Genomic DNA, 24420 nt, shown 5'->3' on the forward strand with positions numbered 1-24420 from the left:
TACTTTTATATCTAAATCTTGTACCTAAAAATATATTTCCTCATTATCATTTTCTGTTTTTTTCTCCTCCCTTAATCAGCATGACTTTGTTCGGAGAGACCGACCACTCCGTGTCCTGATTGACCTCATACAGAGGACTAAAGATGCTGTTCGTGAGCTAGATAACCTGCAGTACCGGAAAATGAAAAAAATCCTTTTCCAAGAGACACGAAATGGACCCTTGAATGAGTCACAGGAGGATGAAGAAGTAGGTTCTTTCTATTTTAGCCAGCACTTAAAGAGTGCCTACTATGTGACAAAGTTCTGGACAGGGCACTATAAAAAAAACCTTGGAGATAACAGTGCAATTGATGCTCTCTGCCTTAAGAGACATGCAGCGTTGCGGAAGAGACTTTTTTTTGCCTTTTTGCCTTTTTAGGGCCGCTCCCGCGGCATATGGAGGTTCCCAGGCTAAGGGTCCAACTGGAGCTACAGCTTCTGGCCTACACCACAGCCACAGCAACGTGGGATCTGAGCCGCATCTGCGACCTATACTACAGCTCACAGCAATGCCAGATCCTTAATCCACTGAGTGAGGCCAGGGATCAAACCCGTAACCTCACGGTTCCTAGTTGGGTTTGTTAACCACTGAGCCACTACAGGAACTCCCCAGAAGAGACATTTATAAAAGAACTCTTGGAGTTCCCGTGTGGCGCAGTGGTTAGTGAATCCGACTAGGAACCATGAGGTTGCAGGTTCGGTCCCTGCCCTTGCTCAGTGGGTTAACAATCTGGCGTTGCCGTGAGCTGTGGTGTAGGTCGCAGACGCGGCTCAGATCCCGCGTTGCTGTGGCTCTGGCGTAGGCCAGTGGCTACAGCTCCGATTGGACCCCTAGCCTGGGAACCTCCATATGCCGCAGGAGCAGCCCAAGAAATAGCAAAAAGACCAAAAAAAAAAAAGAAAAAAGAACTCTTAAATATAAGGCAAAGTATGAAGAATGCTATAGAGTTAGAGCACCATGCAAAGGTCCATAGTAGGGAGAGAGAAGTCATCTGCTGGTGGGGATTAGTGAAGATACAGATAGTTTCTGACAGGCTGGTATAGGGCATTTTAGACTCAAGAAACTGCTGTGCTTTAGGAAGATTTTCCTGGCAATAGAGTGTAAGATGGATTTGAATGAGTAAGATTCTGGATAATAGTCTACACAAGAGGTAATAAGGGCACTATCTATGGGAAGGGGGGAGGAGGGAAGGAATATTTGAGAAACACTGTAGAAGTAGATTTGATAATACAGTGCTTCTCATTGAAAGTGACCATGGCAGTGAGGAGGAGTTTATGATGATTTGAGCCTAGGTGACTAGAGTATGTCAATACCAAGAACAGTGAAAAAGAACCAAGGAGAAAGTGTAGGTTTGGGATGATTTCACTTTGTTGCCTATTAATTTTAAGGTCCTGGCATCATATGTACTGACAGAGTATACAGATGGGGTTTTCAAAGGAAAGATAACTTTCTGGTTTCTTATTCAAGTAACTTAAGAAGGATTAGTTGAAGGCAAGGGTAATGACAGTTGGAACATTTGAACAGAGATGTCTAGCATTTGGTTGGGAAATGCAGATCTAGAACACATGAAAGAGGTCTGAGTGAAGAGTGGTTGGTTGGGGGTCAAGAGCATTTATTTAAATAATGATGAATCAAGGAGTTGAATTTAGAATGAGAAGAGGGCCCATGCTGTATAAGAAAAGGGAGACTTAGGAGAAAAAGGCATCACAGATGTTAAGCATGGATTGTTTCAAGAAAGGAGCAGCCAATACCATCTGATGCCACAATGTGGTCAAGTTAGACAAGGACCAAAAACAGTGTTAACTGGGTTTTACAAGTAGGGCCTTCTTGATGGCCTTAGTAAAAGCTGTTTTACAGAAATAGTGAGGGTGAATAGTAAATTACTGTGGGTCGTAGAATGAATGGGAAGTGAGAAAGCAGAGATGGCAAAAGTTGGTTATTTTAAAATTCATAGGTTTGGCCAAGAAGGAATGGTGACTAAAGGACAAGTATATAGAAAGGTACATAAATATAGGGCAGGCCTCTTTGTATTTATATGCAGAGGCCAAGGAGCCTGGACAGAGACACTGAAGATAGAGGAAAGAGATGTAGTTAGAGAAGGAGGATCTCAGGAAGTACACAGGAGCAAGAACATTAGCACAGGGATTAGCCTTGAACAAAAGAAAGGACTCCTCTTCTTGTATAACTAGATTAAAAAACAGGAAAAGAGCTGTTTCCTGGTGGCATTGTCACTCATGCTGCTCAGGTCACTGCTGTGGCAGAGGTTCAATCCCTGGCCTGAGACTTTCACATACCATGGGTATGGACAAAAAAAAAAAGAGAGAGAGAAAAAGAATGAAGAATGAATTTTAGTTTAGTTTAGTTTTTTAATATAAAAGAAAATAAAACAAAGTTATTTATCAATAATTATAAAAAATAAGAAAGTTGAATTGGAATATAAAATCTCTTAATTGCATATATACAAATGGTCCCCTTTAATTAGGAAAATAACACTTATTATAATGTAATATATTATCTAACATTTTAAATTACCAAATTACCTTTGTCAGTGATTGCTTATATTTCCATGGCTAAGCAACAATTCATTAACATTATGTATGTATGGTATGGTTTTTTGAAAATGGAGTTTTTTTGGAGCTAAGTTGCTTTAATTATATTATTTAATCTTGCATCAAAAGATATCCCACTGTGATGGATAAATTATATGTTCTGATTATTTTACCACTTCTCAAATAGTAGGCTTTGGACTAGTAGTGATGAATACCAGTATTATTTAACAGATATATTTAATAAGATTACAGAGGTAAGCATGATAGAATTGCTTGAGGGAGGCAGAATTTAATTACCTGTCCGGGACAGTAGAATTAATATCCCTGCTTAGCTATGAAGTTACTCAATAGTGACTTGCCAAGGAGCATATTGCTTATCAAATCTCTGAAAACCCACTTCACTCTCATTTAGTTTCAGGTAACCACTGCCTTGTCTGCAGGTATCCTAGTGGTCACCTGTTCAGTAGCCTGCAGCCTTTCCCTAGCACCTTGATGTTCCTGAACGTCTCTTAGAAACCTGGCCTAATACTGCTTACTGAATAGCAATATAATAGTGTGATAGTTGCATATGACAGGGGAAAGCCCTGGGAGAGCATCATTTGGAGTCTTATGACCCACGACACACATCTAGAATGGCCCCTGGGGAAGGCATTGAGGTGAATTGGAGATGTCTGAAAATGGTGAGAAAGTAGTGGAACCACCACATGAAAAGTTTATCCTTGTAGATTTGGCAGAAAAGCACCTTGGCATTGCAAAATTGAGTTTGCTTAATAGCTTAGTCAATGGATTGGTGCTTTATCTCCAGTCATTCTTTTTTAACCTGAGTGCGCCGTTTTTATAGGACAGCGAACATGGTACCAGCCTGAGAAGGGAAATGGACAGCCTGGGCAGCAACCATTCTATCCCAAGCATGTCTGTGAGCACAGGCAGCCAGAGCAGCAGTGTGAACAGCATGCAGGAAGTCATGGATGACAGCAGCTCTGAACTTGTAATGATGCATGATGAGGAAAGCCCACTAAATTCCAGTTCCTCTGTTGTGCACAAAAAGGTAGGTTCCATGGTCCCCTTCACAGCTCTAGGCGTTTGCCATTATACTGAAGCCAGCTCAGGTCATGTAGCATCCAGATAGTTTTAATTCCCTTTTTTCAACTGAAAGGTGGTACTCAACCTAGCATATGATAGTTCAGTTACAGTAAAAAGATAATGAAGGACTAGGCAAGCTGTATCTGTGCCTATTTCTTCACATTCCTCTCTTGCTACTCTGATGTCTGCCACCTTCGATAAACAAAAATAAGTAAATCCATAAATCTCCAAGTCAAAGAAACTGGTAAGTTCCTCTCTAAACCAATAACCTTAATACTGTAGATCTTAAAGTCTTTCGAGGAAAAACCCATTTGTTGTGACCTTTTAGAAGTATGTTCTTTCAGAAGTATGTTTCTTACTGAATGGTCCCCAAATACTCTTTGTTTTAGAAGCAGTTTCCACTCTTTTCTATTGCTTCTTGGATTTATTGTTCCTAAGACTAACTTTCTGTCTGCTTCAATGTTCTGGCTTTTGAGTGAATGATTCTGATTTTTGTTTTGACTTTACTTTTCCAATTGAAGAGCCTCATTTCATTCAAGCCTATCATGGTTTATAAACTGAAATACTTTATTTAAAAAATGAAAAATATTTCAGAGCTTCTTTCAAAGTAATTTCTATAAAATGAGTATTTCACAGAATTATCAATAAGTCTTTGGAAGAATTCCCAAAAGTGATTTAAGTGTCCTTAGGTAAGCAGGCCATAGTGTGGAACAGTGGAAAAGAATCCTTCATAACTTTTTCTTTAGTGGGTATATGTGAGTTGTGTATGTATTTATTTTCTTTTCTTTTTTTTTTTTTTTAATTTTATTTTCCCACTGTACAGCAAGGGGGTCAGGTTATCCTTACCTGTATACTGTATGTATTTATTTTAGTAAATATCAGTGATCACACTCTAATTCTAGTAGGAGAACAAATTTAAGAATTTTTTTTTCATTCAGACTTCTATTGGTTGTGCATTTTCCTTAGGAGTAAAAGGAAATTGAACAGGTAAGGGTGAAGGGCAGTCCATGTCATGAATAGTGGAATATACATTTATTTTCTGAATTGATTAACTTATTCATTTATTCAGCAAACATTGCTGGGGACCTTTATTATTTGCTAGGAACTACAGTAGGCTCTGTGGATACAGACAAATAAAACAGACATGATGCCTTCTTAGAGCTTATTATCTGTGGGGGAGGTTAAGCAAATAATCAAGTAACTATATCATGTAATTATAAATTTGCTCTGGATAAAAGAGGGCTTTAGCAGGAAGTAGGGAAAAGTCTCCCTTCCTCCAATGAAGTGACATTTACGCTAAAACATCAGAGACATGTAGAACTTAGCTAACCTGGAGTTCCCGTCGTGGCGCAGTGGTTAACGAATCCGACTAGGAACCATGAGGTTGCGGGTTCGGTCCCTGCCCTTGCTCAGTGGGTTAACGATCCAGCGTTGCCGTGAGCTGTGGTGTAGGTTGCAGACGCGGCTCGGATCCTGCGTTGCTATGCCTCTGGCGTAGGCTGGGGGCTACAGCTCTGATTCAACCCCTAGCCTGGGAACCTCCATATGCCGCGGGAGCGGCCCAAGAAATAGCAACAACAACAACAACAAAAGACAAAAAGACAAAAGACAAAAAAAAAAAAAAAGAACTTAGCTAACTTGAGGTGAAAAAAGAGGGTGACTCAGGAAGCAACATGTGCAAAAGCTTTGAGACAAAAGGAGCTTTGTATGTATATATAAGGAAAAAGGGGAAAGATCAGAGGTTAGAGCTTGGTGAACTACATGGAAAGTGATATGAGACCAGAGAGGCAGCAAGGACCCAGATCTTCAGAAAGCCATTAAAAACTTTCTTTCTTTTTTTTTTTTGTTTCTTCTTTTTTGGCTGCCCTGTGGAATATGGAGTTCCCAGACCAGGGATCAGATCTGAGCCACAGTTTCAACCAATACCACAGCTGAGGCAAAGCTGGATCCTTAACCCACTGTGCCAGGCCGAGGATCAAAACTGCATCCCAGTGCTGCAGAGATGCCACCTGTGCCCGTTGTGCCACACAGGAAATTCCATAAAGGCATTTTGAGGAAAGAAACAATATCATGCAGATGCAGAAATTTGCTAAGAGTTTAGCATTGTTAGCTGGCCTTCTTTGAACATGGGCAAGTGATCATGTATTTGAAAAGCAGAAAAGGTTTTGCTGGGCTCTCTTTTTGAAAGGAGCGATCAGGGATACTGATAGATATCACCTTTTTCCTTTCTGTTACCTCCGGGGATCCATTAGGATAGAGAGTAAGAGAAGCGGGGAGTTCCCATCATGGCACAGCAGAAAGGAATCTGACTAGGAACCATGAGGTTGCGGGTTTGATTCCTGGCCTCGCTCAGTGGGCTGGGGATCCGGTGTTCCTGTGAGCTGTGGTGTGACCCAGCTCGGATCCCATGTTACTGTGGCTGTGGTGTAGGCCAGCAGCTGTAGCTCCAATTAGAGCTAGCCTGGGAATCTCCATATGCCACGGGTGCAGCCCAAAAAAAAAAAAAAAAAAAAAGAGGAATTCTGTTGGATTCTTTTACTCTAGGACCTCTCAAATGAGCACCCAGAGTTAGAAGAAAGATACTACTGGAGTTCCCATCGTGTCTCAGTGAAAAAGAATCTGACTAGCATCCATGAGGTGGCAGGTTCGATCCCTGGCCTCGCTCAGTGGGTTAAGGATCTGGCATTGCCTTGAGCTGTGGTGTAGGTCGCAGACTCAGCTCAGATCTGGTGTTGCTGTGGCTGTGGCATAGGCCAGAGGCTACAGCTCCGATTCAACCCCTAGCCTGGGAAATTTATATGCTGAGAATGCAGCCCTAAAAAGATCAACACAAAAGAAAGAAAGAAGAAAAGAAGCTACTGGCATAATCAACAAGAAAGAAGATCCTAGTCTTTATTTCATTGGGGATTTTAATTTTAATTTTTTTTAATGGTTACAAGAGCTTTCTTGTAATAATATGGGTCTTTCAATACTTTTTGCCTTGGTGTAATCACTTAAGAAGACTAGAGGTTAATTTACATTCTGAAATAGAAGATAGTTGTATTTGATACACAGAAAATTTTTATCAGAAAATTTTAAGTTATAAAATGTATTTATATTTTATTATTTTATTTATATATATATTTATACATATAAAATACATTTATACTATATATATATATATATATATATATATATATATAGTGGAAATGTTATGGAAAAACGTTGAAAAAAGTTTGCAAATAAAACTTTGAGTGAGTTAAGCAAACTGGAGTTCCCATTGTGGCTCAGCAGTAATGAACCCGACAAGGATCCATGAGGATGCAGGTTCAACTGACCTTGCTCAGTGGGTTAAGGATCTGGCATTGCTGTGAGCTGTGGCATAGGTCAAAGACGCAGCTTAGATCTCGTGTTGCTGTGGCTGCAGTGTAGACCAGCAGCTATAGCTCTGATTCAAACTTCCATATACAGCACGTGCAGCCCTAAAAAGCTAAATAAATAAATAAATAAATGTAAGCTCATAAAAAATATCAAATGAGTGAAAGGGCAACCCATAGAATGGGAGAAAATATTTGCAAATCATCTCTTTTATAAAGGATTAATATCCAGAATATATAGAAAACTCCTAAAATTCAACAACAAAAAAACCCAACCTGAGTCAAAAGTGAACAAAGGACTTGAATCAATATTTTTCCAAAGACATATAAATGACCAATAAGCACATGAAAAGATACTCAACATCATTAATCTTTAGGGAAATTCTAATCAAGACTACAATGAGATACCACCTCATACACATTAGGATGGCTACTCTCAAAAAACCAGAATATAATGAGTGTTAGTGAGGATGTAGAGAAATCGAACCCTGGTACACTGCTGGTATGAATGTTTAATGGTGCAGCCATTGTGGAAAATACTATGGTGGTTCCTCAAAAAATTAAAAATAAAATTACCATATGATCCAGCAGCTCTACTTCTTGATATATATCCAAAAGAATTGAAAGCACGGTTTCAAAGAGATTTTTATACACCTATATTCATAGCAACATTATTCACAACAGCAAAGATGTGGAAGCAATGCAAATGTCCACTGGCAGATGAATAAATAAACAAATGAAGTGCATATGTACAGTGGAATATTAGTCCACCCTCAAAAGGAAGGGAATTCTGACACATGCTACAATATGCTAAGTGAAATATGCCAGTCACAAAAAGGCAAATACTGGAGTTCCCGTCGTGGCTCAGTGGTTAATGAATCTGACTAGGAACCATGAGATTTCGGGTTCAATCCCTGGCCTTGCTCAGTGGGTTAAGGATCTGATGTTGCTGTGAGCTATGATGTTAGTCGAAGACTCAGCTCAGATCCCACGTTGCTGTGGCTGTGGTGTAGGCCGGTGGCTACAGCTCAGATTAGACCCCTATCCTGGGAACCTCCATATGCCATGGGAGCAGCCCTAGAAAAGGCAAAAAGACCAAAAAAAAAAAAAAAAAAGACATATACTGTATTATTCCATTTATATGAGGCTCTTAGGGTTGTCAGAATCATAGAAAGTCAAATGGTGGTTATTAGGGGTTGGGGGAAGGGATAAATGGGAGTTGTTATTTAATAGATAACAGGGCTTATTTTACAAGGAGAAGAGAGTTATTGGGGATAAATGATGGTGATGATTACACAACATTATAAGTATATTAGCTCTGGACTATACCCTTAACAATAATCAAGATGGTAAATTTATATGTATTTTACCACAATAAAAAAAAAGGGAGGGAGTTTCCTGGTGGCCTAACAGTTAAGGATCTAGCATTGTCACTGCTGTGGCTCGGTTCACTGCTGTGGCGTGGGTTCAATCCCCCACCCAGAACTTCCACTTGCTATGGGTGCTGCCAAAATACATATATGCAGGCTTGAAAAGTAGAATATATTATATATGAAGATTTAATATTAAGTAATATTTAAATTAATATTCTTTTTTTTTTTTTTTTTTTTTGTCTTTTTGCCTTTTCTAGGGCCGCTCCTGCAGCATGTGGAGGTTCCCAGGCTAGGGGTCTAATTGGAGCTGTAGCCACCAGCCTACACCAGAGCCACAGCAACGCTGGATCCTTAACCCACTGAGCAGGCCAGGGATTGAACCCACAACCTCATGGTTCCTAATCGGATTCATTAACCACTAGGCCACGACGGGAACTCCCTAAATTAATATTCTTTATGAAACCCATTTAATCTTATACTTGAGCTTAAAAATTATCTTTAGAGAGTTCCACTGTGGCTCTGTGGGTTAAGGACCCAACTTTGTCTCCATGAAGATGCAGGTTTGATCCCTGGCCTCACTTAGTGGGTTGAGGATCCAGTTGTGGTGTAGGTCACAGATGCAGCTTGGATCCAGTATTGTCATGGCTGTGGCATAGGCCTCAGCTGCAGCTCCACTTTGACCCATAGCCTGGGAACTTCCATATGCCACAGGCATGGCTGTTTAAAAAAAGAAAAAGAAAAGAAAAGAAAAAGAATTATCTTTAAACACAAAAGAAATAAAAAATTATTTGGATGTTTCATATTTGTTGGTTACTTGAATTCCTAAAAGTTCTCTACTTGGGACCATAAATGAAATAGGATCTTAAACTCTCAGTAGAAAGTTTTACATAGGAATGAGGAAACTAGTTTAAAGTTCTGTCCGCCACTGTTAGTTTTATTTTACTTCAGACAAATCACAAACATCTCTGAGCTTCAGTTTTTCCATTTGTAAAAGGAGATGGAGTTGTTCCAGATGATTTCCAAGATCCCTTCCAGCTCTAAAATTTTGTGCTTTTATATCTGTAATTTTTAAAAAATCAAATCTCTAATGTGACTTTCTAGATGCTTGTAAAGAGGTGCCTCAGGAGGAAGCCTCATCCACACCTGACTCAGGACAAGGTCTGCTTTTATTTTACACTGTATATTTGAATTCCACTTAAGATTTCACTTGAAGAGGACACAGGTTCAATCCTTGGCCTGGCACAGTGGGTTAAAGGATCCAACATTGCAGTAGCTGTGGCATAGGTTGCAACTGCAGGTTGGATCTGATCCCAAGCCTGGGAACTCCATATGCTGAGGGGTGGCCAAAAAAACTAAAAAAGGGGAGAGTTCCTGTCGTGGCTTATCGAAAACAAATCTGACTAGGAACCATGAGGTTGCAGGTTTGATCCCTGGCCTTGCTCAGTGGGTTAAGAATCCAGCGTTGTCATAAGCTGTGGTGCAGGTCACAGTTGTGGCTTGGATCTAACATTGCTGTGGCTGTGGCATAGGCCTGTGGCTACAGCTCTGATTAAGCCCCTAGCCTGGGAACTTCCATATGCTGCGGGTGTGGCCCTAAAAAAAAAAAGGCAAAAAAAATTTTTCGCATGAAACGTGTTCCCCCCACCCCTAAAAGCTAGTGCCCTGATGAGTCCCTTCCCCATGTAGATGAAACGGTAGCTACATTATATTACAAGTATGTACAGGTAACACATTGCAGGTTGGATTCACCAGGAAACAGAACTGAGATAGTTTAGTTCAGAAGGGTTTTGGGGGCTTTTTAATTAGGAAGTTCCTTTGGGGTCGACACCTGTAGAGGGGACGAGAAAGAAGCAACATTGGTTAAGGGCAGAGTTGAACTGACATGCAGTCCATTGGCAGCCTCTCTAGAGCTAAAATTGCCACTCAGAGTTGTCCAGACAGGGCCAGAATGGCCAGGCCTCGATACCCCCACCTACACCAGTTATTGCATATGTGGAACCCAAGAGGGGTAGAAACTTGAATAAGGCTGCTCTCTCTGCAGCCTCTAGAAGAACTAACAGCCAAAGACGACTGCCAACAGCAGCTCCTTCCTTAAAGAGGGATCTGGGTCATGCATTTCTGGGTCTATTGTAATTTGATACCATAAAGATTATTTTAGAAAAAAGCAATCAATATTGTTTTATTTGACATTTTCCAGTTTTGTATTTCCAAAATCTTAGAAAAGCCCTATATATCACTAAGTTATTTTATAAACAATTTTCTACCCATCGTCTCATTATTCCTATTTTTTTCTCTTTAATACTCATCACTATCTAAAAGTGTATTATGTACTAATTTATCTATTATTTCATGAGTAGAATGTAAATTTAATCAGGGCTAAGCCTGTGCTTACCTAGTTCTACGGTGGATCTCAACATCTAAAACAGTGCCTGGCACGGCATAGACACTCAATAAATAGCTATAGAATGAATGAATGAACAAACAAAAGATACACAGTGAATAAATTAATTACCAGATGCTAAACACCATGCTATTTTGGTTCATTGAACATAATGGATTAAAAGAGTTAAGTGATCTTAAATATTATCTTTATGGTTTGAAAGACTTAAATGAATAGATTTTCTCTAATTACAGTACTTTAGACAGTAAGAACATGCTTAATAAATATCAAAATATAAGAATAAGGATGGAGGAGTTCCCATCATGGCTCAGTGGTTAACAAACCTGACTAGCATCCATGAGGACTCGGGTTCAATCCCTGGCCTCGCTCAGTGGGTTAAGGATCCAGCATTGCCCTGTATAGGTTGCAGACTTGGCTTGGATCCTGTGTTGCTATGGCTGTGGCGTAGGCGGGCAGCTGTAGCTCCGATTTAACCCCTAGCCTGGGAACCTTCATAAGCCGCTGATACAGCCCTTTAAAAAAAAAAAAAAAAAAAAAAAAAAGACACACAGAAACAGACAAAAGAAAAAAGAGTAACGGTGGAGATTTTTTTTGTTCCTCACCCTGATTGTTACAGTCAAGATTGCAGACACATCCTAAATTAGTCAAATCATATATACGAACAGATTACCAATTTATGTAGAAAGTAAACTTGCTTTTAAAGGCCATGTGTGACTAGGAAGAGTATGATTTGCAATTAACTGTTCTGCATCCAAAATAAAGATGCCCTGGTTTTCGAAGGACAGTTCTATCACAAATCAAGCCTAAAGAATGTAAAGTGGGACACTGAAAATTTTCCTTTAACGGCAGAATTTCAGGTTACTTCTTTCTCTCCAGTCTTTGCCTCTACTCTGGTCTTTCCCAGGCCCTGAAGGAATCCTAAACTAATCTTCCTTTAAGCAAGAATGATTAATAAGTCTAAAGGTACATTCTGACAAAATAAACTTTAAGTACTTATTTCTTTTCCCCTTGCTAGCATTGCGATACTGATTTTTCCAGTAATAAGAATATCACCACATATCTGGACTATTAGCTCCTCAAGGATATATCTCCACACCTCCCACCTAACCTAGTGTCTCTCATACAGTAAGCACTCAGTAAATGTTTTGTGAACTAAAATGAAGATGAACTTTTATAGGACAACTCTACTCCTTAGGTCTTGATTATTCACAAGTGAGTTCAGAGAAAATTCTTAATCCAGATTTAGTTTTTCTGCTGTCACCTAGCCTGCTTGTGAGCCTCCACCCTACTCCTTGAAACCATCCTGTATATAGTGGTAGCAAACAGATTTTAATATTGTCTTAAGCAACAAAATCTGTTCTTAACATTTGTCAGTTAAAAGGTATACTTTTACTTTGTTAAAGTCTGAAATCAATTATCTTTTCTGTTTATGGCCACACCTGTGGCCACATCCACAACATGTGGAAGTTCCCAGGCCAGGGACTGAATCTGAGCCAAAGCTGCAACCTATGTCACAGCTGCAGCAATGCTGAATCCTTTAACCCACTGCACCAGGCCACGGATCAAACCTACACCTCTGCAGTAACCCGAGCCCCTGAAGGTGAATTCTTAACCCACAGTGCCATAGCCGGAACTCCTAAATTCAATTATCTTTGCCTCTACTGCTGCCTTCTGTTACTATAGATCACAAGACTTTAATACATTAAAACTCTGGGAGTTCCCATCATGGCTCCGCAGTAATGAACAGAACTAGTATCCACGAGGACTCGGGTTTGATCCCTGGCCTTGCTCAGTGGGTTAACGATCCAGCATTACTGTGAGCTGTGGTATAGGTTGTAGACGGGGCTTAGATCTGGTCATGGCATAGGCTGGAAGCTACAGCTCTGATTCAGCCCCTAGCCTGGGAGCATCCATAATGCCATGGGTGCAGCCCTAAAAAAACAAACAAAAATCTCTTTGTTCAGTAACCAATTTATTTTCAGTATGCCTAATGAACTCTAGTCATCATGCCCCCCTTTTAAGATTTTTTTTTTTACATTATTCTATCCTAACTCTTAAAACTTTACTCAGCCCTTCCTATTACTCAATGTTAGTGGGGGTTTCCCCCACTTCTTTAAAAAAAGAACAGCTCTCACCATTGTCATGGGAGGAAAAAAAGAAATGTCCTTGAGGGGATAGGATGTTCTAGTTTAATTTTCACTTGCTTCAGTGGCCTTTCCTATTATTTTTGCTGAAGAGAGGGGCGGGTTCTTTGACTCTTCAACTCATGTTTGGCAAAGTAAAACTAAATTAACATATGAAGGTAATATTTCTTAAACAGAGTCATCACACAAACCACCTCTGTAGTAACATCTTTATCCTCGGTGTTCAGCTAGTCAGTTTTTGCTCCCTAATAAGCTATTCTTCCAGGTGAAGATATCCTTTTCCTTCTTCTCCCTTTCCTCTGACCTTTGATAGCTGCATCTGCTTAGGCAATAATTTAATCATTTGAAATGAACAAAATGAAAGAGGTGGTGGGTTTGCTGATCTCTTCTCCATAGCATGAGAAGTACAGGAATCTATAAAAAGGCTTCTTGTCACCAGAAAAACAGCCATTTTTAGATTTCTTCCCTCCCTGCACGTAAAGGTATGCTTATGTTACATGTTATGAGTTTTACAACTTTGTTAGAGTACAGGATGGAAAGTTTTTATGAAATACAATTTGAATTCTGTTAAATAATGAAAAAGAGAAAGTCATTTTCTCAAAATCTCCTCAGACCTATATTCTTGAACTTATTTATTCAGCAAACACTTAGAGAATGCCCACAAAGTATCAAGCACTGTGTGAGGTACTAGGAAGACTGAGATTTTTCAAACCACATTTACTCTGCCTTCAAAAAGCTCACAGTCTTATGCACAGACAAGTGCAAACATGATAAGGAAATTAATAAAAGTATACCAAAAATGTAACAGTATAATCCAGTGGAGTTGTTTCCAAGATTAATTTCAAGTTAATCTAGAAACTCTAAATGGGTGACCACACCATGAATCCTCATTTCAGAAGCATAAATAGATATTTAAGGGAAAACTTCTAAATAAAAGTAAAATCCTTTGTCCAGGGTATAATAGTAAAGTTTTTAATCTGAAGGTTTTTTTTTTTAGCAGTGAAAGGACATTGTAAATTTACCAGATTAACATAAATTTACTTAAAACAGATGTTGGTATACCCTAATCCATATTGGTATTTCAAAGAGCTATTTTGTTTGTTCATGGATGATGATGTTTTAAGGATAAATTATAAACAACTCATATATTTTGTCTTGGTAAAGTAGAACATGATGTTTGTTCTTAAACTTCTAAAATCATTCTTCAACATCAAAAAAGATGTTGATGCTCTTTTTTTTTTTGCTTTTTAGGACCACACCAGTGGCATGTGGAGTTTCCCAGACTAGGGTCAAATCTGAGCTACAGCTGCCAGCCACAGCCCTGTGGGATCCGAACTGCGTCTGCAACCTACACCAGTTTACACAACACCAACGCTGGATCCTTAACCCACTGAGCAAGGCCAGGGATCAAACCCGAAACCTCATGGTTCCTAGTCAGATTCGTTAACCACTGAGCCACGACAGGAACTCCACCAATGTTGACCCTCTTATCATTGTTTGTAAATTATACGTTGTGGTGCTTAACTGTGTAAAATAGCAAATTGACCCTTTCCAATATTAATCTTAAAATGTGTTCCGTTCAGAAACTCTGGGCACCAGGTATAGTCATTTTCAAAGGGACTGTTACTCCAAGGGGCAATATAACCAACAGGCAATATGCCCAGGAAAGCTGATAGTTTAATTTGTTCTTACTTCTCAGGTCACATTCCTCTCACTGTGATATTGCTTCCATTATTTAACTTGTCTATAGAGTTTTTAACTTGTTTTAAGCAATGGTTGTCAAACATTTTAAAATTTATTTCCCTATGCACTTGAAGTGGATATCCACTTAGACTAAAATATTGCCTCATCTTGTGGTCTTTTGTATACTATTTGGAGACTTTTAATGTTGGTGATCTCTGTTATGAAGCTGCTATGAAAACTAAGAATTCTTTTATAAATTTTTATTTATTTATTTACTTATTTATTTTAATTTTTTTGCTTTTTAGGGCTGCACCTGCGGCTTTTGAAGGTTCCCTGGCTAGGGGTCTAATTGGAGCTACAGCTGCCAGCCTACACCACAGCCACATCAACTCAGGATCTAAGCTGATTCTGCAACCTACACCACAGCTCATGGCAACGCCAGATCCTTAACCCACTGAGCAAGGCCAGGGATCGAACCCGCAACCTCATGGTTCCTAGTCAGATTTGTTTCTGCTGCACCACGATGGGAACTGCTAAATTTTTTTTTAAATTAGGGAGAAGCAAAGGATTATATGGTTAGCATTATTTATTAAAGTAGATTAAAATTTTGGGCCTGTTCTTCAGACTAACTTTTAAAATAGCATTATTTTTAAAATATAACTTAGTGGGTTATTTAATTAGGTATGTGTCAACTGAAATCACTATGATTTCATGTTTTAATTTTCCAGTGTATTCCAATATCCTTGAGTTAAAAAACTCTGCAAATATAATGTGACTTTTAATTTGATAAACAGGGTAACCTACAAGTGTTAATTTTTATCTGAGAGAAAAACTAATATTAAAATTATACATATTCATACATGAATGTGTTTCATTTTATTTTGTTACATGAGTAGAGTGGGTTCTAGTGTCCCTAGTTAACTTCGTAAATCAAGTTATCACAGTTTGAAACCTACCTGCTACTGCACCATTCACAAGCTCCCCTTCAATAAGTGCAATTAACATTAGCTAACTAATACTCACCCAAACTCTGACCTGTAAAACCACAGGTCTCTACCTAGTCTGTCTCATCTGATCCCTGGCATTTAGAAACTTCTTGCTTTTCTGGGATTGTAATATTAAGTAAGATAAACTTTGGAGATAATGTAATTTATTAATAAAAATCCAGCAAAATGAAGGGTGGTAGATCCCAGGGCCTTCCTCCCTAGAACCTTAAACTTAGGTGCATAAATCAAGTCCCACGCTGAATCTCTCTTTGCCCAGTGAAATAGAAGTTTAGATTTCCCAAGAAATAATGTAGAAAATTTTAAATTGATGTATTAATTTTTTTTAATAAATTTCAAAAATATGGTTTGAAATGAATTTTTACAACTTTCTTCAGTGATGGAAATGATCTGTATCTGTACTGTTCATTATGGTAGCTGCAATTATTGGCTAGCTTGAAACATAGCTGCTGTGACTTAAAAACTGAATTTTACATTTTTTTCTTTTTTTGTCTTTTTTAGGGCCGCACCCACGTCACACGGAGGTTCCCAGACTAGGGGTCTAATTGGAGCACAGCCACAGCAATGCCAGATCCAAACCGTGTCTGCGGCCTAAACGGCAACGCCGGATCCTTAACCCACTGAGTGAGGCCAGGCATCGAACCCACAACCTCATGGTTCCTAGTCGGATTCATTTCTGCTACGCCAGGACTAGAACTATCCTGGATTTTACATTTTTTTCAATTAAAACATCCATGTGGCTAAATGCTATCTTATTGGATATCTATTTATCTTATAGGTAGATAAATGCTATTTTATTGGACATCTTTTGAATTTTATGTATATGCCTTCAATGGCATTAAATGTCCCTTCATTATTTGAAAGCAAACTAGACCACAATACAGAAAATTGGAAAAAGAATATCTCTAAATATAGATTTATCTTCCCAACATTCTAAAGCATTCTAATTTTATCAACGGAAAAAGAAAATCAGCCCAGTGATGAATTTAATCATGGCTCTTGGCTTTTACATAAAAACTTGGATGTAAAATTTAATTTTCCTCAGTGGGTATATGTGTTTTGACTTTTCAATATTTTAGACCATATAATAAAATTTTGTATTTTTTTAAACTTCTTTAATTTTGAGCAATTATTAAAAATTTCAAGTAGTCATAAACAAAATGCAAAACTGACTTCTCACAATGGTTTTCCCTAAAACCCTAGGGCAATAAGAGAATTAATTTCTCCTTCCCCGTCCTAAACATGTACTATTTGAAAATCCCCCATGGTTGTACATGGTTTCTGAGCTATTAATTATTTTAGTACCTTTTTTTCTGAAGGGTTAAAGCTACTTACTGACTACTGACCACTCCATCTTTTATAGAGCAAAGCATCGCCCTTTGAAAGCATTTTCCCCTTTAAAAGTCATTTCAATTGCATTTAAGAAACATCCATTATCATCCTTCCAGGGAATGTTATTTTTCACTGGGCGTTACAATAAGATTAATCATCTTTGCCTGTCAAGAAGAACAGACTTGATTAAATCAGTCAAGGACATTAAATTCCAGCTTTACTCACTCTGGTGACCATACCGACACTGAGTTGGGGAAGAATTTGTGAAAGTATCATTTGGTTAAAATTGCATGCCTGTCTCTTTAAATCTAAAAAAAAATCCTTTCAGAAGCTGTAGAGAGAAGGTGCTAGAACTGTGTACGATCATGACTGGAAAGCAGGATCCCTCAGTGACTGCCGAATCTTCCCAGCACAAGATAGAGAGGCAGTTCAGCACAAGCCTACACTGGTTCTAGGCAGAACGATGATCCTACCGAACAGATCTCAAATAAAATTAAATTGAGAAAGCAGATCTTTCAAGGGAATGAGGCGGAGGCTCGCTTTTATGTTAAAAGCCACCAGCATCCTCCTTGCTAGACATGGACGTGACATTTTTAAAGGAATTATTTGGTTACAGCGTTTTAAGCAAACTGTTCTAAGGAGTCTGTACATTGCCTTGTTTTTTCTATTCTTTTTTTCTTTTGCATATATGTAATTCTGGAGGTAAAGAAAAAGCCTGCCAGGGATTCAGAAGGCATCCCACTAGCGATCAGCTGACATTCCTAACTGAAGGCTGCAATGTGTTGCTTATTCATTTTGTACCGTGGGAGCTGCGGGGACTAGCAGAGAGCTAAACTATGCATTTCAAACAGCAGTGCTTGTGCAGAAAGAGGGGTGAGAGAGAGGCAGCCGGCGAGGAAAGAGCACAGCTGGACTTTCTCCTTGTTTTTATCCATTTCTGCAGGATCATGTATTCATAAGGGATGAGGCGGGCCACGGCGATCCCAGGCCTGAGCCGCGGCCTACCCAGTCAGTTCAGAGCCAGGCCCTCCACTACCGGAACAGAGAGCGCTTTGCCACGATCAAATCAGCATCTTTGGTAAGCAAACACCCCTCTACCCACCTTCCCTTCCTTCCCCTCCTCCCCATCTGGCAGCCTCTCGCCCTCCCTGAGCCTCTCTCGGCTTCATGGATGGGAGGAAAGGAGTCAAGAATGTTTTCTCCCCCCTAATAATTTTATTCATTTTAGAAAAAATCTGTTGGCATAGCAACCTGATCTCAGATATTTTAGCATTGTCTATGGCATGGAAAAAAAACCCTTTGTGTGTGTGTGTGTGTGTGTGTGTGTGTGTGTGTGTGTGTATTTATATGCTGTATGTGCAAAATAAAAGGCCTTTGAGATTAAGTTGCTAATCTATCCAATTTAGTAAAAGCTATTTGTCTTTTCATTGAAATAATAGTGCTAAAAAATATTTTAAAGCTATTTGATGTATGTATATGCAGGGCACTGTGCTTCTTTTTTTGTTTAGATACATGTGTGTCTGTAATGTGTACACACACATCAAAAGATAAAATACAATTTTTTAAAATAAATGGTTGTTAGCTAATGAATATAATTGTGGGAAATAAGGAACTTGTTTCCCGGGGATGGATTGCTGGTTCGTTCTGGTTCATTCATTTATTTATTGCAACAATGGTAGTGGCTGCACTTCCCCATTTAACCCCTAAAGAATTTCCTGGCACCAGTAAAGCAGGAAGGGCTTTGTAGGAGAGGGCAGGGATGGTTGTGAAGAAAAGATACTGTAGGATCTTTCAGCATTTTTACTATTGCAAATGTGATTGCTGGATGCCCTTGTAGTAGCAAAAGGGGTGTGTGCTGGAAGAGTTAGTTTTCATGCCTCCTCCCCTTGGCCCCCACGCGTGCGCGTGCGCACTCTCACACACACACACACACACACACACTCACACACACATCGTTTCATCCTTGGCACTCTAAACTCTCTTTAATCTTTTGCTTCTGAATCTCACTTCTCAGCCAAAAAATTATTGAAATATTAGTTGTTTTGCCCAAATTGATGTTAGAGGTCACATGGGCAGGAAGAGTTAGTGTACACTGCCTGGCTATTACATTTAGAACCTGTGATGACATCATCCAAGGCCGACCCAGAAATGCTTATTTTCTTGTCTTATTTTTGAAATCTGATTTCCACTTTTATTTCTCAAGTGTTTTAAAAACTTCAATTATCTTTGGGATTGATAATGGATTCTAATTTTTAAAAACCCAAATATAAGGAAAATGGAAATTAAAGCACCTGCATTTTGCTATACCTGCTGCTGCTTAAAAGCAAGCAATTTAATTTAGACTGTTTTTAAATAAGCCTGCTTTAAGTTCCTTTGTATAGAAGTTTCTTGTATTCTCTTCAATGGGCAATTTTTCATTTTAAATGCATGCCGTTCTGTGTAATGGAGATCTTAAGATGTCCACTATGTATTTGCTAATGATTGTTAAGCACCTACAAAACATGCTTTTGATCTAAATAAAACATCTTGAAATTACTGAATAATAAATATCTTCATACCATGATATCCTACCAAAGAAGAAATATGGTATGTTCAGAATATGACTACTTACCCCTGACTCTTGTGAGACTTGTACCTTTATCCAGACCTGTGCATGTTGAGATGAGAGGAAGAAGGAACAACCACTGAGAATCAGAGCACCATAAGCAGGTTTTGAGAGTGAAGCAGACATTGTACCAAGTGGGTTTTCCCCCCTCTGGGACAGGTTCTCTTCTTTTCTCACTTGCCACACCCTCATTCCCACATCATATATTCATGACCTCTCCTGCCGCCCAGGGAGATCACTACTGCCATGCTAGAATGATCTCACGCTTGCATTTGTGAACTCACCCTGGGCTACTCTGTGTGCATATCAGCCATCACAGTCTCACTCTCTGTGGATGATGAAAGCCGCCTCCCTACTAGGCTAGCTCAGGGCTATGGGCAAAGTCCTCAGGAACCCCTCTGAATCCTACAGACTTCACAGTGCCCATCCAGAGAACAACTGGGATCAGTCTCTCTGATGGCCCTTTGATTTCCTAAAAGGCCCCTGCACCTATATTAGGTTAAAAATAGAGTAGCCGATAGGCTGTTGCTGTAGCCACAAAATAAGTTGTTTTATGTATAAAGTCTTCTCCAAATATGATGCCTTGGGAGTCATGGTGGGATTGATGCAAGTTTACTAGAGTTTATTGGTATTTGTATTTAATGTTTTTTAGTGAGAAAAACATTAATGAAAGGGAAAAGTGGTATGTTGTTGCGTGGTTCCACGTCCCATTTTGAACAGTCTAACTATTGGTGTGGATATTTTAGTATATATTATCAAGTACTACAGTCCTACTACCCATTATATTATTTTTAAAGGCTAATTCCAATAGGGATATATAAACATATAAGTAGAGGAACATCAGAAAGAAGTATCTCATTTTTAAAAACTTGTCTTGAATATTATTTTTTTTTGTGAATCTCTGCTCAAATGAAAAAGACTAAACTTACTAAAAATTATATAAAAGTAAGAACAAGATCATGGAAGAATGAAAGTCCAAGGTACTGAATAATCAAGTCATTGTTGATACTTCACTTCTTATAGTTAGTAGCAGTACTATGAAATGCTGTGTTGATTTTTTTTTATTTTGGTTTTATTCTTTCTTTATAATCTTCTAGCAGAAGTGCTAACAAGCCAAAGAGTGATCCAAAAGTGAACAGCAAAAAGAAAAGGACTTCATAAATTAGTTTTTCAATTATTAGATAATTAAGTGTCTATTTTAAAAAGACTTGCAAACTGACCAAAAAAAATTTCTATTCCTCAAATTTCTTTTATCAGCCTACCTCTTCTATATAAACCTAAAAGAGGGCTAGCTCTGTGGTTTTTCCCATTAGCCTTTCTTTCTCCTTGTGCCTTTGAATAGGGCTATTGACAAAGGTTTTAATTAAGCCCATGGGCTATAGGCGTTTACTGCTAGATATTTTTATTGTTTTGGCACCTCAAGACTGAAATTTTTTTTTATCATGCACTATTGCATTTGTAACAAAGGACCTTGATACCAGAGGAAACCCTGAGGAAACTTTAGAATTATATTTTCTGGAGTTCCCGTCATGGCTCAGTAGTTAACGAATCCGACTAGGAACCATGAGTTTCCAGGTTTGATCCCTGGCCTCGCTTAGTGGATTAGGGATCCAGCGTTGCTGTGAGCTGTGGTGTAGGTTGCAGATGCGGCTCAGATCCCAAGTTGCTGTGGCTGTGGCATAGGCTGGTGGCTACAGCTGCAATTTGACCCCTAGCCTGGGAACCTCCATATGCTGCACGTGTGGCCCTAGAAAAGACAAAAAAAAAAAAAAAAAAAAAAAAAGAATTATATTTTGTTATTATTGTTATTATTATTATGTTATTATTATTTAAGGGCAGAGGTCATTTTGAAAAATTAGGAAAAAGAAAGGCATTTCATAGACCTCATTTTGAAAAATTAGGAAAAAGAAGGGCATTTCATAGAATCTCTTTTATTTTATGCTTTCTTTTTCTTTTTCTACAAGAAAGTTCATACAGGGCTGATTTATTATCTGAAGAAATGAGTCATTTACATAGTTTTTCAGAATTGCTCATCTGACTTGGTCCTTTGAGATGTACCTTCCTTGAGTTTTGATTGTTGGTGAATGGAGTTCCTAATATTTTAATTAGGTTAGTGACCTATGGGAGTGTTTTCATCTGTTATTACTACTGATGTCATTTCTTATAATTTCATAGTGTCCTGGGGTCACTGGCAGTTCCTATAGTAGATGTTACCATAAAGAATACCAAGGCCCTATCTATAGGACAGTTCAGTTTCTGACCTACTAAAGGAATTCTCACTAGAATGTGGTGGTCCTAGTACATGTGTGAATTTACGTTAAATGCACATTAGGGAGAGGGCACATTAAGTAGAGAGTTCCTAATCTCCAGGAAAGCATGTCAGAGAAGATGATGATTATTCTATCCATTCAAATATAGATTCTTTTACTTTGGTTTTACCAGATTCAGTAGAAGAGCTCATATAAAAGTGGAATTTTCAGAGCTTCCGTGGTGGCTCAGCAGTAACAAACTCAACTAGTATCCATGAGAACTCAGGTTCAATCCCTGGCCCATCTCAGTGGGTTAAGGATCCAGCGTTGCCATGAGCTGTGGTGTTGGTCGCTGGCGCAACTCAGACCTGGCGTTGGTGTGGCTGTGGTATAGGCCAGCAGCTGCAGCTCCAATTCAACCCCTAGCCTGGGAACTTCCATATACTGCAAGTGTGGCCCTAAAAAGAAAAGAAAAAAAAAAGGAATTTTCACTTGGTTTTTTAAAAATGCAACCTAATCATTGAACTAATTGTGAAATTGTGTGCCTGAATGAGTTTGATAGACAAGCATAAAAATGTCAGGAGCCTCATCAGTAAATGCTGCCATTTCACTTCCAAAGTGCCCTGCTAGTCTGTTTCTAAATGCTTGAAAATGTGTTCTCTTCTTGGATAGTATACTGGAAGCTGCTTATCAAAATATTCCATTAACTCCTCTTTCCTTTTTCTTGGCTTCTTAATCTCACTATGATCATTGCTGTACCATTTTTTACTTGCACTGCCCAATTTGTATGCCCAACCCATATGACCAAAGTCTCTCAATAAACATGTGTTGAATGAATGAATGAACTTTCTTCTAATCTTGCTATCACAGGAGATGTTGGATTTATAAGTGTGCATTTCAGCATTCTTCATGTCAGTTTTTCTGTATAAAGCAGAATTGCCTATTACCCATCATTACTTTTAGTGTGACTTTAAAATGTTTTTTTCCCTAGGTGTTCTAAAGAGTGGAATGTCAAATTTCTAATGCCAAAATGTGACTCATTTTATTCTTTTTAAGAACTTGCTATAAATTTCATTTGTTCTAAGTGCTGAGGTGTTCAATATACGTTATTTTGATTCTTACACATAATTAATCTTGTAAGTTGGCTTTGATCTCTTAAGAGGGTAACATCAGCTACCATGCTTCTCTTTTATGTTCATTCAATAAGTTGCTTATTAGCCTTCTAGTGCTGTGTTCTGTACTTGGTAGGCATTTAGTACAACTTTGGATGAAGGGGTTTGTTTTAGGGCTAAATTTTGCCAGAATTAAGTAAGGTAGAATGCAGAGCTCCCAATGTGGTGCCAGGATTGGCATTTTCTTGCGAACAATAGGACGTTGGTTTGATCCCTGGCTCAGCACAGCACAGTGGGTTAGGGATCTGGCATTGCCACAGCTGTGGCTTAGTTCACGGCTGTGTGGCTTGGATCTGGTCCCTGGCCCAGGAGCTCCATATGCCGCAGGGTGGCAAAAAAAAAAAAAAAAAAAAAAAAAAAAAAAAGTAACATGCAGTGGCTATGGAAACTGTCTGAAAAAAAGTTCAGTCTTCCTTTATGGTTCTTTATTTTTATGTTATTATTCCAGGTATAAGAAATAGTTAATTAAGGGAGTTCCTGTCGTGGTGCAGCGGAAACGAATCCAACTAGGAACCATGAGGTTGTGGGTTCGATCCCTGGCCTCGCTCAGTGGGTTAAGGATCTGGCATTGCCGTGAGCTGTGGTGTAAGTCGCAGATGCAGCTCGGATCTGGCGTTGCTGTGGCTGTGGCATAGGGTGGCAGCTGCAGCTCCGATTCGACCCCTAGCCTGGTAATTTTCATATGCCATGGGTGAGGAGAAAGAAAGAAAGTGAGAGAGAGAGAGAGGGAAAGAAAGAAAGAAAGAAAGAGAGAGAGAGAGAAAGAAAGAAAGAAAGAGGGAGGGAGGATAAAGAAAGAAAGAGAGTTAATTCAGATTCAGAAATTATATGTACTTACAATCCACAACCTGGATATAAGTACCAATTTATTGTTAAACTTGTCTTTTCTCTTGGATCCATTTCTGACCCATGTCCCCATCACCAGAAATGCTTAGTGGAGGGGGGGAAAATGTATTACTCTTAGCTTGGTAGAAGAAGGAACCCAAAATATATTGAAATATCTCCTATGTGTGAGATACCTTGCTAGGCACAAGTGTTAGCTCATCACTGCAGTAGTTCCTCTTTGCATGTGAAGATATTGAGAGACTTTAGGAGATTATGCCCAAGGTCAGTTATATAGTGAGGGATGGGATAAGATTTGTCTCCAAGCAGCCTACTAAGTGTGGCAAGATGCTGCTGCCCCTATTTAGTTGATCACATTTTTGAGACTACTGTTGTGAAAACCATACACTCCATTTCTACAACTTTCTCAAATTTATGGACTTTTCGAGTTTTTAGCTTAGACTTACCACTCTCTCCAGCATGGGTTTTTTTGGGGGTTTTGATTCCCTCTTTGACTTCATAACAGAAAGTTTTCTTTCTGTCCTATTTTGGGGATGTGCACTTCTCAGGCAATTCAAGAGCCATAAGGACTTTAGTTCAAATCCCA

The 24420-nt window shown here is 38.9% G+C and overlaps 1 protein-coding gene across 4 annotated transcripts in view; it reads left to right on the forward strand.

Moving 5' to 3' along the window:
• Positions 1 to 24420, forward strand: part of TAOK3 (TAO kinase 3) — a 192219-nt gene that overhangs the window by 133747 nt on the left and 34052 nt on the right. For 3 of the 4 annotated variants that reach the window (XM_001924400.7, XM_021073054.1, XM_003483429.4), the window contains 3 exons: positions 80 to 247; positions 3431 to 3637; positions 17909 to 18043. In XM_001924400.7, coding sequence (XP_001924435.2) covers positions 80 to 247; positions 3431 to 3637; positions 17909 to 18043 — 510 coding nt within the window. Of the gene's footprint in view, positions 1 to 79; positions 248 to 3430; positions 3638 to 9537; positions 9560 to 17908; positions 18044 to 24420 lie in introns of those variants that run through there. The other variant, XM_021073055.1, reaches the window with a different exon arrangement.

This window comes from Sus scrofa, chromosome 14 (genome assembly GCF_000003025.6).
Source record: "Sus scrofa isolate TJ Tabasco breed Duroc chromosome 14, Sscrofa11.1, whole genome shotgun sequence".
Taxonomy (NCBI): Eukaryota; Metazoa; Chordata; class Mammalia; order Artiodactyla; family Suidae; genus Sus; species Sus scrofa.